Source organism: Corapipo altera, unplaced genomic scaffold, assembly GCF_003945725.1.
Source record: "Corapipo altera isolate COAL_440 unplaced genomic scaffold, ASM394572v1 0, whole genome shotgun sequence".
Lineage (NCBI taxonomy): Eukaryota > Metazoa > Chordata > Aves > Passeriformes > Pipridae > Corapipo > Corapipo altera.
In genome coordinates, this window is record NW_020884872.1 from 25,776,946 (window position 1) to 25,796,655 (window position 19,710).

Sequence of the window (19,710 nt, forward strand, 5' to 3'; positions counted from 1 at the left end):
CTAAGGAGTAAGCACATTAAGATAAACATGATGTGAAAATCAATAGCTGATCTAAGTACAGAGATAATGGAAAAAAGCCCAAGAATGTTAGTCTGTGCCCAATGGAGAAGTCTTTCTTCCTTAAAGTACCAGATTACTTGAGTCCACCAGGAGAAAAGAAACTGAGTTGCACTAGTCAGGAAAAAAAATCACATCAATTACCTCCAAGGACAGAATAACAGGCTGGGCGACTGCAAAAGATGCAGTCCACCTCAGATCTCTCCATTAAGGGAGGCTTCTAACACCGTTTTATATAATGCTTTTATTGCAACAGAAAGACAAACACTGTTCTGGATGAAACTACTGTAAGTTTGGTGCAAATCTGGTTGAGAAACTGCGCTACTTGACTGAAAGACTATATGGAGTGCAGAGCTCCACAGAGGTGAGCCTGAGGACCTCTGACGCTGATATTTTACACAGTGACATGCAAGACAAAAGAGAGTGTTTACTCACTGTATTTAGCTCATTCCGGACTGGAAGGATGACCATAACTTGAGATGAGAGTTCAGGCAATCTTGTGAGACTGGAACAGTGATTCTATGTAAATAGGAGCCAATTATGTAAACACAAAACCAAAATTTCACCTTTGGTCTCACAACACACAACCACAAAAATTTATAAAATATGTAATAAAAATAAGACATCTTCTCCATTTTAATGAGGACAAGAAATAATGAGATCCCATCACTCCAAGGGACACTCAGATTAGATATTAGGAAACACTTTCTAGACATTGTAAGGCTAATTAAGGAGTAGATTAAGCTGCGTGGGTGAGCTGTGGAATGTCATTGTGAATCTGTAAGAACAGGTTAGACAGCATCTGTTAGGACCAGTTTACTTGCTCTCACACTGTTAGAGCCAGGAAGAGCTCTCACATTCTGCCTGTGATCTTGCAATACCTGAGCTAAGGTAAGTAGCATGAACTATATACAGATGGAAAAGGAATACTGCAAGGATCTATCAAGAGTACAATACTTCATTTATTGCTGATGCTTTAGTTGCTTATTTTTGCCTCTTATCCACACTTATGTTCATCTTTCCCTTAGTATGATGGCTGTTCTGGAAATTACAGATTATGCCTTGATTTGCCCTCAAAGAGCTGTCAGTTATAGCTGGGAAACACAGCATAAGATGTAGAATGATGCTGGTATACCTAATGTTGACGGCTTACCATTTTTAAAATAATTGTAGTTACAATTGCTATGGTTATTGAGGCCTTTGGCAGGAATTTCACCATATTTCCCGAAGTGGTGGGGTGTTTGATTCATGTTTGCAAGCGAGCTTTTATGAGCTACTCTTGTTTTTATGAAGTCACCATGAATCTATACATTTGACTCCTTTGCAGTCATACCAAGTGCATGAAAGGTCAACTCGGGAACTGTGAGCAGTTCTGCAAAACTGAAGATGAAGGAGTCATATGTTTATGTGCTGCTGGCTATGCCCTGGACAATGACAAAACCTGTGTTTCTGTAGGTAGGAAGCCAGAATTAAAGTTCATTCTATGGGACACACATCACATCTGCACCACGTTTGGGAAGTGCTGGTGTGTTGCGGTGCTGTTGTAGCATAAAAAATAATGTTAATTGTTCAGACCTTTCACATTGCTTGAGGTGTTGATAACAAATTTAATAAGATCTTAGTTAAAGGTCATAATTTAAGTAATATCAAATTGTTCAACTGTGAGGGACGTGTGGCAGCAGAAATAGCTCAGGTAACTGTTCTATGCAAGTAGGTGCATTCTCTCAGGTGACTGCAGAACCCGTGTCCCAGCAGGGACAAAGCCATATGAGATATGAGTGATTACAATGGGCCCAGATTCCTCTTCTCCCACAGACTGAAACAGATCCTTCATGCTTTGGAGGATTTTGTTAGAAAGCAATAAGTTAGATTTTTGGTTGGTGAAAACTGATGTCTATTTAACAGACCTGAGTTGTGCTGAACATCTACAGATACAAATGAATAGGAACCCAAAAAACTTCATCCTTTACAATATATAGTTTGCAAGGACTCATCATTTCAGTGGTAGTAACATAATGTGACTGCAGTTGTATCTCACTTGTTTCTTCTCAAATATCACCTGTTTCATCACCTTTCATATCACATATCACCACCTTTCTCTTTTCTTCTAATAACAGGTTTTCTGCAGTTACATACAGTAACCTAAACACATTAATAAATACTGACATTGAATTTAAATCCATCAGTTTTGCCTCTATTCAAATTGAACATTAACAGTTATTAGTCTCAGTCTATTCTTCTGTCTGTCTGGTGATATTTGTTATAATGCCTTTTGTAATTTAATACCAAGATATTGTCATGAGTTGATGATTCCAGACATGGAAGACTTTACTCTATTTTTCAATTACAAAAGATTTAATAACAGCAGGTACCTGAAAATAATTATACCAATAATAGAAGATAGGTAACTTGTTGTAATGAAGCCCAAAACTTTATATCAAAGTTTTCATTAAGAGCATTATTCTGCTTGCAAAGTTCTGATTTTCTACTTGCTTGGCATTTTGGCAGCCCTTTAAAACTCCTCCAAAATGGGTATAAATTGCTACAGCTTCAGGATATAGGACTGGTCTATTTTATTTGTACAGTACAATACCTACACAAAGTGCAAGGAACGTTGGTTCCTTCTTTTATCCAAAGGATTTATCCCTTCTTGAATTCCCGTAGGATCTCCATTGAAGCCTCAGATTATAGTTTATCCCTAAAATATATATTGAGAGAGCCAAATCTAATATATGAACTGTGGCCATGCTCAGATGTGTCCCAGGGACTACAGGGAGGCCATTGCCCAGGGCTTGCACTTGCTGACCTATCCCTTCATTGCTATCCATGTCTCCTCCACACAGCCCTGCATTACCACTTGCTCAAGCTCTTCAGCACTCCTGGTTTATTCATAACCAAGTATAAAAGGCCTGGATCATCTTGGAAGATGGACTTTGGAACTTGAATAGGCTTTTTTGCCATCTTTTTTCAATATGGACAGATTTCTTTCCCCTGTCATAAATGCAGAAGTCAGCCCCCAAAAGCAGTCCGGCAGTGTGGCAGTTGCACACATCCACAGAGTCCATGTCTCACATGGCTTGGGAGTCAAGTTTATGGCAGAAGCCACTTCCACCACCCACTTCCATCTGTTTAGGCCATGGGCGGAAGCTGTCAGGTGTAGACTTTCCACTGGTGCTGCTGAGGTCAGATCAGGACTTCCCTCCGGTCTGAATTCCAGGTAAAGTCTGAACACTTCTCTTCATTACCCACTTCAGACTGTGTCAGTGTTACAGGAGTTTGCCTGAAAAATCCACTGCTTAGGTTTTGCTGAGAACCATTTTTATCCTGAAGTTCAGCATAGGGCAATGAGGAGATGTTATCAGAGAAAATTGGAGAAAAAATAAATCCTTATCCAAATGGCACAGACTCCAAAGTGATTTTTCTTCATTTTTAACAAGGGACCAGAATATTCCTCATCTCAGAGCAAAATCAAACACCTTACTAACCCCCCTTATCCATCCTTTAAGCTATCAATTAGGAGCTGAAGTGCTACAGTGTCCTCTGTGCGTGTGCTCTGCCATCTTCTGGTCAGTTTTATTGGTTGCACTTTTGGTAGGGAAAAAGATATTAAAATAAAAGTGGGGGGAAGGGGATAAAGAAACACGAAGGTGGATGTAAAGAAAGAATGTATTTTAATAAATGAAATATTAACAACAATTGCTATTTTTAACAACATACGCACAGAAATAGAGAATGTCAGAGCTTGCACCTACACAGATCATAGAATCATAGAAGGGTTTGGGTTTGAATGGACATTCAAAGATGACGTAGTACAGCACCACCTGCCATGGTTAGGGACACTTTCCACTAGACCAGGTTGTTGAAAGTCCCATCCAGCCGGGCCTTGAACACTGCTACGGGTGTGGAAAATGTTGGAGTAGTTACAAGGTGTATTTTGTTTTCACTGCCAGGATGGCAGGAGACTTGCACATCCTTGTGGCTATGCTCACGGCCTTGTTGTGAATGCAGCATCCGCAGGAGAGAATCAGAGCTCTCTGGGATTACATTCCTTCCCCCTGTTCGCTCCTCCATTGCACATTTTCCTGCAATCTCTAACAAAACCACAAAGACAGCACTGATGCTCTTTTGAAACAGCTGCACGTTCCTCCTGCTTTTAGAAGTGCTGATGCATGTTGGATTTGGCAAGAAAAACTTTTGGTTTTTGTCTGCAGGTGGTGAACAGACCTGGCTGATGGCAGTCCAGGTGTTTTGCTGAATCATAACCCATTTTAACTGTACTAAGCATTAACCCTTTGCAGAGTATGTGTTTCCTTTCTGCTGGCTGGAGAAAGTGCATCTGACATTTTTGTAGCTTCTCTGCACACAAAGACCTGTGCTGCCTATAAGCATGCATGCTGATAACCACGTTTCACATGAGGAGAATGGAAATGGCATTAGCTCATGTCACTCATGGCTAGCTCTTGACCGAGACTACACAGTCACCTGTTTGGGATAGTCTGGTGTCTAGTCAGGGCTGAGGGATGTGCTCCCATTTTGTTGTTCTAAACAGTTGTCTGCAAGGGAGCATTTCTTCTGTAATTTGAAAAAGCTCTCCCTTGTTCCTGAATCTGCTGCTTCCACTTGCATATTGTCTATGCAAAGAATAGCCTCAATCTCCACAACATATTTGCCCCAAAGATCAGCCCTCTGACAGAGGAATTACTGAGTTAAGCCATGGTAAAACCTGACCTCTGCCCTCTCCATCTCTCTGGAGCTGACAACAATTGCTGTGATTTGCCTGCAGCTTCTCCATGGTCCTTCTCTGTGGGGAGAGACCAGCCAGGCAGTAGGCAGTCAGTCCTCATCCCCTCCTTTTCCTTATGAGAAAAGATGTTGCTTTGGGGATCTGTCAACACTCAGGGCACAGGGCAGTTTATCTCTTCAGTTTGTCAGGCAGGAGATGAGTGACCTGTGTGGAAAACGACAATGTGGAGTAAAAGGAGGTGGCTTGCTGTAGCCATGGGAGGTTTAGCAAAAGGTGTAACAGGGCTGTGGAGTTCAGCAACATTTTGTCTGTGCCATATGGGATGGACAGGTGTTGCCCAAGGTGGGCTGCAGCGGAGCTACAGTCAATCACACCTGCTCTTACCTCCTCACCCTGCTGGTCAGGACTCTGGGTAACCTGGAGCAAGGACAGAGCACAGAGGAAGCCAGTAGGGTGCTGAGGACTGTGCCACAGGCAAAATGGGGAAGGAGGGGAGGCAGAGGCAAGAAAGTCACCAGGTCTACCAGCAGCACAGATGGCTCGGAGCAGAGGGGCTTGGAGGGGCCCCTGCTACCACCCCACTTCCAGTGAGTTGGTGGTTACTAACCACCAGCACCACAGTCCAGTTCTCCTTGAACCATCTTCAGTATCCACAACACACAATTAACTGCTGTGTCTGTGTGCCCCTCAGAAGGAGGGAGAAATGTGGCTGCAAGCTCAGCCATCAGCTTTCGTTATTTGCTTAGTGCAGAGGTGATGCTTTCTGGTAAATAATAGCTGTCCCCTTTCACTAGCTGAGGTACGCATTTCCAAAAAGCATGTGACCAGTTACTCAGGACAGCTGCCCTTGACCTCTCATGCTGCAGCAGGGCTGATGGCCAGCCAGGGTCCAGTAGCATGAGGTGGGTGGCATTGGCAGGTCCCCATCACTGCCTGGGCAGCTGGCCTGCAAACCCACTTTCCCTGGCTTACTGCACTGGGCAGGAAATTACTTCCATGGGAACTGGTTGCTAGAGCAGGAACAACTCCCTCAGTTACTCCATCCTGAGGAACTGCTAATTTCATATCTGACACTGTCTGCAGGCTTCATCCTGGAACCAGGAACCCTCCAAGCTAGGGGCAATCCTTAAGCAAGGCTACAGGAAATAGGGTGTGAGTCTCCTTAATGAAACACATCACCATGTGCTCACTGTGGTAATTAAAGGAATGGAAGAAGAAATCCCAGTAACACTTCATAAGGAAAGATGTGCAGAAAGGACTGCCCTTTTAAAACCCTCCACAGTCATACAAAAATTAAAATATAAAGCCTGTTGCATTGATACCAATACAGAAAAAGCAAAGTCAGTGCCATATTACTGAGTACACTGTGTTCTATTCAGAAGGACAGAGCTTCTCAGTCAAGGGATACTTTTTTAAAAAAATACACAGAGTCAGAAAAAAAATGACCATGTAAACTAAGATCTGGTGAGAATACAGCTTCTGAAGCTCTGTGTTGTTAATATTAACCCAATTTGAATAATTAACTTATATTTAAATTGTTCCTTAATTGTTTTGCAAAATGTAAACAGTTTCTAAAACTTGTGTTTTAGGAAGTCCTGTGCTGACATCAAGTGGTGACATATTTTTCAAGCCAAAGGGAGCCAGACTTGCTAGGCACAGGATGATATTATTACCAGTGAGTAGGTAAAGGCAAGTAGTCACATGTCACTGGCAGGTGCTTCCATGGGGATGGACAGACAGAAGAGTTTGGAGAAGCAACACAACCACTGCTGTGCAAGGCAAGAAGGGAGGGGTGAGGTGAGCTGAGGTGAGCTGAGCTGAGCTGAGCTGAGCTGAGCTGAGCCTCCACAGCAGCTCCTGGGCACAGGAGGTACTAGCTGAGCCTCCCAGCACCCACCAGATGTGACCACTGGCAATGGCCCTCCCTTTCTCTAGCCAAGAAACTTCTGGTTGGGACAGGTACGATGAGGCTTGGTGGCCTCAGAGGAGCGAGGAGACAATGCAGGGTCCATTTACTAAAGAAAACTCGACACACAGTTAACCAAAGAGGATGGAAGGCTGTACTAAGTAGTTCTGCAGAAATATCAAGGTGGAAAAAACAAACCTGTAAGGTTATGAACTGACCGTGAATAAAATCAAGCTTGATATTAGAAGAGTTTTAACTCCAAGTGAACTTCTGGAGCAACAACCCTGTGGAAATTGTACAGGACACAATGCAGTTTTAAAACTGAGGTTGATTATTTGCTGAAGACATTAGAGTCTGTGATGTAAGTTGTAACATCAGCCAGGGACTGGCCTTGGTGAGGCATGTGGTCTGCTTCCCTCACTTGCCTCAGTACTCACTGAATCTTGTTTTAAAAGTTGAAATTGATGGGAAGTGAAGTTTTATTTGGGGATTTACCCATGGATGTGCAGATGAGTTATACTTTGTTAAAGGAACTGCATACTCAGATAATAGCTGGGGATTTATGACATGAAAACACACAATGGTCTCTATGATTAAAAAAACCCACTCTGTCTCAACAGCTGTTGCTCTGAATGTAGAAATCATTTCCTGTTCTTCCCAGAAGCCTGTCTGTGCTGGGAGCCAAAAGACTCCCTGCAGTACCATTGCCATTACACACCAATGGGTTTATCCTTCCTCTTGTCCAGGGCTGGGAAGCAGGGTCGCCCCAGCCACTGGGTGCATAGCTCGGCAGCCCAGGGAGTGCTTTGGTCCTCTCTGTGTTTACACCTCCTTTCACAGACTCTGTGTGTTTGTGTGTCTCTGTGGGACTGGGATCCTGACATTAGGAAAAGTTTCACATGCTCTCCTTCATGGCTGGGCATTACAAACCTAACAGTGAAAAAGAAAAATGCCATATCCACTCAGATGCATTCCTGGGGGGAAAATACCATGCTTGGGTGCTGGGTTGTTCCAGAAGCTGGTGGGATTTGCCCATTGTGGCTAAGCCTTGGCAAATGTTTTGTGGGGACAGTGTATGAAAAAGCCATGTCATAAACTTGCTCCCTGTGGTCATCGTCCGGCTTGTGCTTTGATATGGCACAAAGAAATGTTCATATTGTTCATCTCCACCCACGCTGTGTTATGGTAAGTGAAGGCTGGGGCATAGGAGGAATATCCAGATCTTGGAGCAGCTCTCAGCCGCGCTGGCAAAGGTCTACACTGTCAGCCAGGGCACTAAGAGAAGGGGCACTGTTGCACCATTAAGCAGGGGGTTGGTTTTTGTTTGGTTTTTGATGTTTTTTTTCATGTGTTGACATTACAGCCAGGATTTGCCCTTAGAGCTTTTGTTTTCTCATGAGCAGCTGGACTTTAAACTTCATCTCTCCTGTAGCTGTTTTGCCTAAGAGCTGCAGAAATGCAGGCAGGCGCCATTAGGCTCAGAGGGTAACAATGACAAGGTGCTCTTGGATAATATTGTTCCTTCTCTCTCCCCTTTTTCATCAGACAGAGCAGACAGGTATGGCCTTTGTTTTGTTCTGCCTTTAATTCTAATTTGCGTTACCACTCCTCTAAAAACACCAGTAATTTTGTACTTTGTATCATGTTTACTTTGCAGCACGGGGTGACATCCCTGAAGAATGTCTCTTGATAATTTTCCTTATATTTCTCCTGTTTATTTCATGCACCTAAGTGAAAAATGCAGTAGGTTACTGAGCAATGTAATTTTAAAGTACCATCATTTATGCCAGGGTAATATTTTGTCTTTTCTTACAATTTTAAAGTACCCCAGATATTAAAGAAAACTTTGTTTTCTATTTCTAGTTGTTGGTGACATAAATATAAGAGAATTGTATGAAAGAGGCTGGTATGCATTCTTGTTATAGCTTGAAGAAACTTGTATTAATCCTTCATGTTTTGTCAAAAATAAGGAGGAGTCGGGCAAGGAAGAAAAAGATGGTGACCTCTTAAGAAGGTCAAAACGCCTCTGGTAGCAGTAGAAGTGCACTGCCAGCTGTGCTGGATGTGGCAGAGCCACTGCACAGCAGAAAAATATGTTGGGGGTCAGATAACCCTTTAAAATATAAATCATGGTCATGAAGCTTTTTCTTTCTTTAATATCATGTGCAAGCCAATTGCTTATGGGATAATCTTCAAAAAGATAAACATCTGTATGCAGTTTCAGAATAATTTTGTTACTGGTCTCACTTTTTCCGATTCTGTGATCATTAATTATTTAAATCTGGCGGTGTTGGGCCCCCAAATGCTGTATAAACGAAAAAAACAAAACAACCCAAGCATTCCCTGACCCAACACCTTTACTTTCCAAGTACAGAAGAATTGACAAACACCTGCAGACACACACAGCCACATACTGCCTAATGTGGGGGCAACAGTCTCCAGCACTTTGCCAGCTGCCCAGCGGGCAAGCGGTTTTTGTTGCATATATCATTGCAAAGAGGAGTTTTAAGATCTGATCACTCTCATGTCTTTGAGCCCTCCTCCTCTTTACTCAAATAAAAAAGATTATGGTATCTTCCACATAAAGGGTCGTATGTTATATAGCCCTCTTCAACACGAGCATTGCTGAGGGGTAGCTTTTATTTATTCTCCTTAAGAGAGAATTAATTGAGAACTCAGCCACGTCACAGCTTTGCTTCTCAGCAAATAAATTACCATGAACTAAGACTGAAGAGTGTCAGTTTGGATCCACCATCATAAGCTAACACAACTAATATTCACTTCTGCTGATGAGTTTGAAAGCCCTATGCAGTCTCACAAAATAGTCTCTGCCTTCATGTTAATGTGTTTCCCCTTTGCCTGGCTGTCCTGCAGCATTGCTGCTCTGTGTGGCTCATGCAGTAAAAAAATGTGTCAGGAAGGGCCTCAAATTCTCTCTGCTTGGGAGCAAGTCAGGCATTTCCTAAAAGTAAAAGGTCACAACTTCTCTGCTGAATTTGGGTTAAGAAAGTAGAGCTCTTTAGGTATGTAAGTTCATGGCTGAAACCATGGATGAGCCAAAATTAATTCTTTTTTAGAAAAGGAGATAAAAGTATTCAAGGAAATGAATCTAAGTACTTACATCAAAAAAACCTTACATTTTGTCATACAATGTTCCAGTGTTTATATCAGCTGACGAGGCAAACAATGTTATCAAGAGACAGAGGCGTGCCAGTTCCCACCTTCTGGAGGAGATCCTCCAAGGCAGCTTGGAAAGGGAATGCCTTGAAGAGAGATGTACACATGAAGAAGCAAGAGAAGTATTTGAAAATGATGAAATGCTTGTAAGTATTTTGTTTTCCTGTGTGCATAATAAAAATTTCTGCCTTGATCTTTTTCTTACTAAACACAGCTTCACAGACTGCTTCATTTGTTTGGGTTTCTCTCCCTGTAAAATCTTTGCACTTCCCACTTCAGTAGGTAGAAAGTAGTTGTCTTCCACGGTCAAAATGGAAGTGAGAAGGTCAGCTCTGACTTTTCAAGTCTCCTCCTGAAAGTTATGCGTCCTGCACCTTATGTTGTGAAATCACATGGTTGTTGTCCCATCCTGACCACACACAGAAATACTTCCTGCATGGATGAATAGGGAGCTTCTGGCCAAACTCAAACACAGGAAGGAAGCCTAGAGAGAGTGGAAGCAAGGACAGGTAGCTGCTTGGGAGGAATGCAGAGAAACTGTGAGCAGACAGGAATCAGGAAAGCCAAACCCCTGAGTGAATTAAACCTGACCAGGGATGTCAAGGGCAACAAGAAAAGTATATAGGTATGTTGGTGATAAAAAGAAGAGTGGGAAAAATATGGGCCCTCTCCAGAAGGAAACAGGAGAACTAGTTACTGGGACATGGAGAAGGCTGATGTACTTAATGACATTTTTACCCCAGTCTTCAATGGTAAGTGCTCCAGCCACGACCCAAGTCACAGAAGTCAGAAACAGGGACTGGGAGAATAAAGAACCACCCATTGTTGGAGAATATGCAGTGGTAGGAAAGGGGTAAGGTTTTAAACTGCAAGAGGGTATATTTAAATTGGATATTAGGAAGAAATTCTTTACTATGAGGGTGGTGAGGCACTGGAACACATTGCCCAGAAAAGTTGTGGATGCCCCATCCCTGGGGGTGTTCAAAGCCAGGCTGGATGGGGCTTTGAGAAACCTGATCTAGTAGAAGTTGTCCCTGCCCATGGCAGGGGGAACTAGATGATCTTTAAGGTCCCTTCCAATGCAATTCTGTGATTCTGTGATAGAGATGGAGGGAAGCAATGCACCAGCAAGTAGTTAGACCTATAGAAAGAGGTTCATTTGCTCAATAGCTGCAGATTCCCTTGTACAAGAAGCCCTCCTGACATGTACAGGTGGATGCTGTGCTCTTTAATGGGAATCTTGATGGAGATTTTGTTTTCAGGGCAAGCAAAGGAAACAGCTGTATGGCTGCCCATGCATAGCCATGGTGCTTCGAGGAAGGGAATGGTAGGGAGTGGTATCCCTTCGGAAAAAGCAGCATTAGAGTCAGCTGCAGTAGCAAGGGAAATGCAGGGCACGTGGTAGTGACTAGTGCTGACGACCTGTAGCTCTGCTCTGTGCTGACCTTTCTGCCTCCAGCAGCACCTCCTGGGGGCCAAGCAGTATGGGACAGGATGGGGTCACTTCCCAGGCTGCTGCATGCCAGGGAGACAATAGCCAGCCAGTTTTTCCAGGAAGCTGATAAAGGATTCAACTGTTCCTCTCTGGCCTGTGAAGTGTTTATTCTTCTTTATAGCTTATTAAGAAACAATAAAATAAGCAGGAGGCAAACCCCCCTCCCATCTCATGCATATTTTGCTAGTAGGGCAGAATTTGTAATTGTGCAACTGTGCAAACATCAAGCTGCAGTATATATTCTCTCATAGCATGTTTTTCTTTAATCAAAATATTTATGGGTTATGACATTATTTAAGAATTAAAATCTAATTTTCTTTTCTTTTTTTTCCCCCCAGAAAATGTTTTGGGATATCTACTACGGTAAGCTGGCCCCTTGATTTTTCTCCTTCATAGTACTGTTACATTGTGAACAGTATGATCTTATCCAGTGCTGGTTTTCTAAGAGTTTTTAGCAGTTTATTCTACAAGGAACATCCAGTCACTATTTGTCATGGAAAAGTCTTGATGTAAAAGGTTTTAAAAAGAGTAGTAAATAGGAAAAAAATTTAGCTACAAAAAAAGAATAAAAGTTGAAGTGAGCCAGTGTTATCATAGTAAATAGGCTACTTCTTTTCCTGAACTTAAAGCTGTTCTGAATCAACCTGGGCCATGAGAACATGTGTTTTGCTGATACAACAGAGCAGCACAGCTTTACCAGCAATATCTCCCAGACCTAGCAACTAAGCCTGAGTGAGATAAATAGGTGTTAAAAGCTACTGGGCTACCTACAAACTCTGGATGCTGGCACTGCATCATCCCCTGGCAGCTGTTGAGGCAAGAAACAAATCTGCAGAAACTGAGGGTCTGATGTAACTAGATGCCTCCTGAACAAGGAGCCTGTGGCACCAGCTTATGGTGACTATGCCAAATTCCCTCTCTTTTCTGCATGGCTCATTCCAAGCTTTTCTCTTGCTTTCACCTTAGCTTTTATTAATTTCTAATCTTAGGTTTAGACAGTAGATAAGGAGTGGCAAAACCAGCAGTCAGTATTAATTTTCTGCAGAAGCCACTAAAACATTGAGTCCAGGGAATCATTACACAGAAGAATCCCATCAGTGCTATATAAATTTTATGAAGAATGATGCTAAATATCTGGCATGTTATTACTTCTGTGAGGGTGGGATTAACTTCTAACTTCAGTCATTGCATGTTTGTACTAAGTATGTCATGCAGGCTTCCCCTCTTCTCTAGAAAGAGAGAAGGGCAGTCAGTTCAGAATGGTCCATGCAAACAAGCTTAGCCACAATCAGGACACATTACTGGCTTCAGCCTGAGGGATGGCTTCCTTGCTGTAATTAAAAGCCATATGTTCTGTCTTCTTCCTACAGAACAGCAGTGTGTGCTTCCTTCTTTGTGATGTCTTCTCTAACATTTTAGAGTGTTGCCTTTGAAGAGTGGCTTCTCTCCTCCTCCTTACTAAGCAAACACATTCTTCCATCCTGTCTTCCAATAATCTTGTTTTCTAGACTTCTGGTATCTGTTTTGCTTTTCCCACAAAGTCCAGAGTACAGTGGGTAAATCTGCATTGTGAATAAGAGTGTTGGGGAGAAAGGCTGAGCACCCACCCAACTGCTGGGTCACCCTTTGGCTCTGTTTTGTACTACTCCACCTTTGTCCTTCAAGTCAAAGCTGATGTAGTAGCATCTTGCTGGATGTCAGGGCACTTCAGCTGAGGTCATACTTGTCCCTGACCCTCTTTTATTAACATTATAAACTTAGCCATTGACAATCACTCTTAAAACATTACTTTTTTAACAGTTTTGTCCATGCCTTATAGCAGTGTATGTTTTCCTAACTCACTTAATGACAATGTCATCTGAGACATTTCTATTCTATGATGTTCTCTGATTCCCCCTAGATTCCTTATCCTATAATATGATTAGATTTAAATGGTTTGGATTATTTGATCTTGAAAAATGTATGTTGGTTGTTACTTAACACCTTTTTATTTTGCTGGGTGCTTACAGTTTAATCATTCCAGTAGCTGATTTCTCTATAATTATCTGTGTCTCCTCTTTCCTCCTTTAATAAAGGTAGGTGCTAGATTTACTGTATCCCCAGCATGCCTTTCAGAGGCTTGAAACCATCTAACTGCTTCAGGCTGCAGGCATAACCCTTTCCTAGCTCCAGCTACCCATGACTGCTCCTGGAAGTCCTCACTCCTCATCTCTGCCTGCTCAGCTGTGGAGACGAGACCCACCTAACCCACCCAAAAAACCCTCCCAGGAGGCCTAAATTGTGCTGGGGTGTGCTGGTGGCATCTGGCTGCAGATGGGCTGAAGGTGATAGCTCTTTCAGCCAGTATTTCAGTGCATTTAACACTCAAAGATATGCATGCCCATAACCTGAGAAGATGGTGATTGGTGCTTTTTTTTACAGTAATAGGTAGAGTTTTCATCTTTCTGTCCCTGATGTCACACTAGGGCAGCCCACTGACTGAGGCTAACCTCTCTGATGAAGTGTTAAATTTTAGAAAGTTTAGGCTTTTCTGGCTCGCTCACTGACAGTTTATGTCTACAATAAGCAGTTTTTATTTGGAGTATGTTTCCAAACTCTTTGGGAATCTTTCCAGTAGGCAACTTGAAGGGAAACTGGCAGCTTTGCCCAGTGCTTCACTTGTAGTGAACGGGACATCCTCTGGTTTCAGCATTTGGTTCATCAGAAAGACTAAACTTGCTAGTGTCTGAGCTGCTGTATAATAATTGTACAGATATATAAGAGGTTTCCTCCTATTTTGATGTTGCTTGCTGTATGCTTGTTATAGAATTTTGATGCCAACTTTTTCTATCCAGTGCATATCAACCTAACATGGGAGACCTAAAACACCAGTCTCATACTACATTTTTAACGAACACATGGAACTGTAACTCAGTTCTTTTCCCTGAAGCAGAGCATCCATCCTCCAGAACCAGACTCTGCCTCTGGGCACCTCCCAGCCTCTCTGTCATGGGCTGCAAGAGTGCCTCTGGAAGCAGATGGGCTAAAGTTACCCCTGAGGAGCAGTTTGGTGAGACTTAGCCCATTTCCTTCCAAACCACTTTCACAACATTTTTCTGTTGTTACTTACCACCTTTTTATTTTGCTGGGTGCTTACAGTTTAATCATTCCAGTAGAATGAGAAGCTCATGTGCTGGGAAGGGGGCTATGTAATTCGGGGTCAGTGGTGGTGGTGATTCAACCCTATCCATTTCTTCAGAGGGCAGGAGGTGCTCCTCGAGCCCCTGCCAGAACAATGGCGTGTGTGAGGACAGCATTCGTGGCTACACCTGCACTTGTGCTGAGGGCTACGAGGGAGAGAACTGTGCTTTCGGTAAGGCATCCCCCCCCTTCTAGAGAAGCCCTATCTTCTCCTTTCAGAGGGGGTTCCCATGAAACCATACGCAGGTGTCCCATTATGCCAGTCATCATGTTTTTGGTTAAAACACACAGTTCTTGGTAAAGCAGGAGTGATATGTGCTGCCCGGCTACAAAACATTACAGCATCCCAAGGCTATGCAGTCTGTCCCTGCCCCGAGTCTCCCTTCTCTAGAGATGCAGCAAAAGGGCTGAAGCAAGTCCACCTCATGGGTGGGCTGTAAAGGCAGCCCTGCCACTGCCACCTGTGCTACATGGCTGCTTGCCCTGCTGTGGTCCCAGGCGGCGTGTGGCCTGAAGAACCAGGGCTGCAGCGCTGGAGTGGCTGGCTGCCCAGGCAGCCCAGTGCCTCTGAGGCCACTCACACCCACAAGCTGGTCCCTTGGGACAGAGGGGCTCCAGAAGACAAACTGTTTCCAGTGGAACTGAAAGGCATAAAGCAAAACAGATGCTTTCTGGCACATGAAACATGCTGGGCCATATCCTACATTTCTACATCTGCCAGGTTCTACTTTCCAGCCCTTACATCAGTATTTCTGCTGGTTCAGAGGTCCCCTGGGGTGGGAGACGCCCTGGCTGCAGCAAGGCAGGGTAATTTTCTGTATAAGGGGTGTGATTGTGACCAGCTTCTGGGAGAGCACAGAAGGTGACACAGTTTGGACCAGTGCTGGGAACTGGATCTGTTCAGTGTGAGCCTTAAGGAGCCATGTTATATGAGGTTTTTTGCTACTTCTCCACATATGAGCTAGATCAAACACCTGTTGCTTTGTGCTAGAGCTTCAAGTGTTTGTTCAGCTATGGAAAGTTGACTGAACGTGTTTCTAAGTTTATACTTCCTTTCTTTTTTTCTTATCTTTGGCAGCTGATAATTTAAGTTTCTTAGAATGAGTGTGCAAAATAAGAGCTATGCATTTGTTCTTTCTGAAAAACAGAAACCTTGGCCGCCTTCTTCCTCAAGCGACAGTTGCCTTCTTAGCATGTGCAACAGTCCCCCTCCCTGCAGATACTGTGTTTTGTTTAAAAAAACCATGGCATCCTTCCACGGGTTGACATGAAAGGCCCAGGGCTAATGCTCCCCAGAACTTAAGAAGTGCAGAGAATCGGTTCAGGGAGATGCTGGGGGAACACAGCTTGCAATGAGTCTGTGGATGTTGCACTCGCTCTCTCAAATTTCTGCTTAACAAGGGAAAAATAGTGTGTTGGGAAATATTACCAAGCCAGAATCCCTACCTGTCTCCACACAAAGTGAATAAAAATAAAATGTAAAGAGGACTCAAGCTATGAAAGAATACTCGGGGTGAACTGTTCCCAATGTTTTTCCTCCCCTTGTTCTGTTTAGCTAAAAATGAATGTCACCATGAAGCAAAGGAAGGATGTCACCACTTCTGCTACCCAGGAATTAATTCCTACCACTGTTCCTGTGCTGATGGCTATGAGCTTGGGCAGGACACAAAACAGTGCATTGCATTAGGTAGGTGCGAGCATGGAAGTACAGGAGCAACCTGTTCAGGGCTGGGATGGGCAGGCCACCACCTCATACCCAGATATGATCAACCTGCTCTGAGACTCAAGCAACGAGAATATTACTGGGTAGAAAAAGGAGAAATCTAGGGACCACCACCTAAGATGCCAAAGTAACAGTAAAAGAAGTGATATTTGATCGAAACATTTAAATATGAGTCTGCAGAGAGAACTGGCATCATCTTACATATCACTCACCAGACCAGGTTTTCCACTCCTAAGTTTTGTAAAGAGTAAGTCCACTGAACACTGGTTTGTTTGGGAATGAGGTTCAATTGATTCCCATCAGGCATCTGATGATCTGATAAGTGAAGGTTAACATTTGCTGCCATATTAATTAGTTTAAAGCAGTAGCTCTTTTCACCTTTTCAGTCTCATACTAGGTATCTCATTCAATATCACCCCCTTATAAAGTCGGCCTACCAAAAACACAGAAGTATATTTAGACCCATGTCCGTATTAGCAAGTGGGGCAGCCAAATAGGAGTTCAGCTGTAGAGCCACTCTTTTGGTGATGAAAGCCTGATGCCCACACTCAGTGCACACTTCAGGTGGGCTTTACATCAAACTAGCTTTAGTTCAGTCCTGTGGACTAAGCACCAATTAGCTATGAGAGTATGTTATGTGTGCTCCTGGAGGGTGTCTTCTGGTTTAGCTTCACCAGAACACAATCCAGTCTGTGTGACCCAAAAGCAAACCACAAGGTGAACTGAAAGTGACAAATGCAGATAACTGGGTGATCCAGTTGTAGAGCACTCATGTTGTTTGAACCATAACAGAAAGGTATGGTTCAAAGGTCATTCCTAGAGTGACAGCTTTAACAAAGAAAACCTCAGATTTACCTTATCTGGACTGGGCCACAGCTATCAGGTATTTGGCACAATTCGAATACAGGACATAAAACTGAAAAAGCAAGCTGTGCTGATGCTTGGCTGGAGAGGAAGCCTCATTTCCTTAGCTACAGACACAGTGAAATCCGGTCACTACAATGACCCAAAATGTTCAGCCCCTTGCTAAACCGACTACAAATGCCAAGCAAATTATTCCAATTCTCATCAGCTGAGAAATTTGTCATTCTCCTTTTTCTTTGTTCAAAAACAAAATCCAAAAGTCAAGGTGGAAGCAATAAGGCATTTGCAGGTATTAGCTATCTTGAAATGGTACAGTACAAGATTTTGAATTTTTTTTAATTCATTTGCTAGATGAATGTGCATGTGGCAGACTTCAAGACAGTGATAATCTGATAAGTGAAACCAGGAAGAAAAATGACGAGCGATTTCCCTGGCAGGTATTTCTAGCAATTCATGAAACCCAGCACTCAATCTCACATGGACAGTGCTATCTATTGCCTTTTTGCATTTTCTTAGGTGCTACTGCTAAACTCAGAAGGGAAAGGCTTCTGTGGAGGAGTGCTGCTAAAAAGTAACTTCGTATTGACCACAGCAGAGTGTGCTCTTCTGCACAACCATTTTGAAATCAGGGTTGGTGCTGGTAAGTGACCCAACACATCTTCTCTTGTTGCAGCACATTTTAGTATTGACAAGATAAATTTAAAAAAAACTTACTCAACTTATTGCTGCATAAAAATATTGTAAAAGGAAACAAATATGCTGTCATTTCATTTAAGCACCTCAGTCAAGTATCTGAGCTAGAACTACAGCTGCCCCATACCTCCTTTACAAGCCAAGCAGAGACAAGTGCCTCTTGGACATAATGCAGAACTCAGCACATAGCGATAAGCTAAACATGGTGGATTCAGAGGTGGCTTTTGTTTCATGCCAAAATTTACTTCAGTGTTGGGTTTTTGTCCTTACTGCTGAAATTATGCATGCTTCTACGCAGCATTAAAAAGCCGTCAAGGTATTATTCCTACTTTCCCTTTACTGCAGCGGTTTTGAGAAACAGCACCTTCAGTTTCTCTGCCGCACGTGTTCCTCAGCACGACCAGGCAGTCTTGCATGCAGCTTACAGGTCTCTGATAAACTATTCCTAAGAGCAGTTGAAATGCCATTGCTTCACAGGGCCTAATGGAACGAGTGGAACTGAGAAGATAATGCAAGTTAGCGAGAAGCACATACACATCCGGTATGATGAAGACACTGGTGAGAACAACGTTGCATTGCTACAACTTCAAGAGCATGTTAAGTGCAACAACTACCAGCTTCCTGTATGCACCCCTGAAAGAGACTTTGCAGAACACGTTTTAATTCCAAAATTGGCTGGTACAGTTAGTGGCTGGAGCATGGAAGGTGATGAACTTAAAGTTGATGAGCTGCAGGTTTTGTACCTTCCTGCTGAGGACTGCAAACAAATACTCAACATCAGCCTCACAAACAGGCAGTTTTGTGGGCACCTCCAGAAGGCCGTAGACAAACGACTGGCTGGAGGAAGCTTTTTAGCTACCGAGTATAAGGGCACTTGGTTTCTGACTGGTATCCTGGGATCCTGGCCACTAGAAGACACTGACTGGGAAACACTTCTATTCACCAACACCGCAAGGTATATGATATGGGTTAAACAAAAAATGAAATAAGACACAAACACAACCAACTCTCAAGCACCAAACGCCTACCAATCATTGCAAGGAAACATACGGATGCAGCCAGTACACCCATTTGACTGTATCACAATTCACAGCAATGGAAGTTGCAATGATGGCACGTATTTAACTCCAAGTTATACAGAAAAGCCTGTTTGTCTTTCCTTCCTCTGCTGACACACAGTACTGTGGAAGTCATGATGCAGTAAACCTAGTTATTTTATGAAAAACTGATTTAACTTTAAATTTCTTAGAACTGTTCATCCTAAGACTCCAAACACTTTGATGTTTTTCTGGGATTTTAAATAGTGCTAGAAGGCAATGAGTCTTTTCAATTCTTGGTACCCTGAGGTTTACTTCAGCAAATTCATACTCTTATTTCAAGATTCATACAAGTAAAACTTACAAAGACCAGGGGAACTTCTTTTACATGTCTGTGTTAATGACTGTGTAAGGACTTGACACTTTCATCATGTTTAAAAGTGCTTCCCCTCATACATGGTACCCGTGTTTTCCCTTATGAACAATGTTCATGTCAGTTAGAGGATAAAATAAAACCCAACTGTAAAAGACAGGAAAAGAAAAGTTTAATTTCCTTTTAAAATAATTTTAAAACCCCAAAACTACCATCTCATCAGTTTGGACAAAGTTACATTGTACCAATCCCAAACAAGCAAACCAGCCGACCCCCCAAGGTAATAACACTTAAAATACTGGATCCAGTGGTAGTGTTTTCCCCAGAAGCAAATTAAAACAGACTATGGGTAAGTTAGCTACATCATCTTTTGTTCAGCATTATAGAAATAAAACAAATATCACCAGAACAAAAAAAAAACCCAAACCCATCTGTGGGCACCTACAGACAAATTGCCCACA

The 19,710-nt window shown here is 42.8% G+C and overlaps 1 protein-coding gene across 1 annotated transcript; it reads left to right on the forward strand.

Moving 5' to 3' along the window:
• Positions 1-8,096: 8,096 nt before the first annotated feature.
• Positions 8,097-19,659, forward strand: PROZ (protein Z, vitamin K dependent plasma glycoprotein). Its single transcript, XM_027640325.1, has 8 exons — positions 8,097-8,265; positions 9,867-10,030; positions 11,718-11,742; positions 14,618-14,731; positions 16,115-16,246; positions 17,498-17,583; positions 17,663-17,786; positions 18,317-19,659. The coding sequence occupies exons 1-8, from the start codon at positions 8,199-8,201 to the stop codon at positions 18,826-18,828; spliced, it is 1,224 nt and encodes a 407-aa protein (XP_027496126.1). The 5' UTR covers positions 8,097-8,198; the 3' UTR covers positions 18,829-19,659.
• Positions 19,660-19,710: the final 51 nt, after the last annotated feature.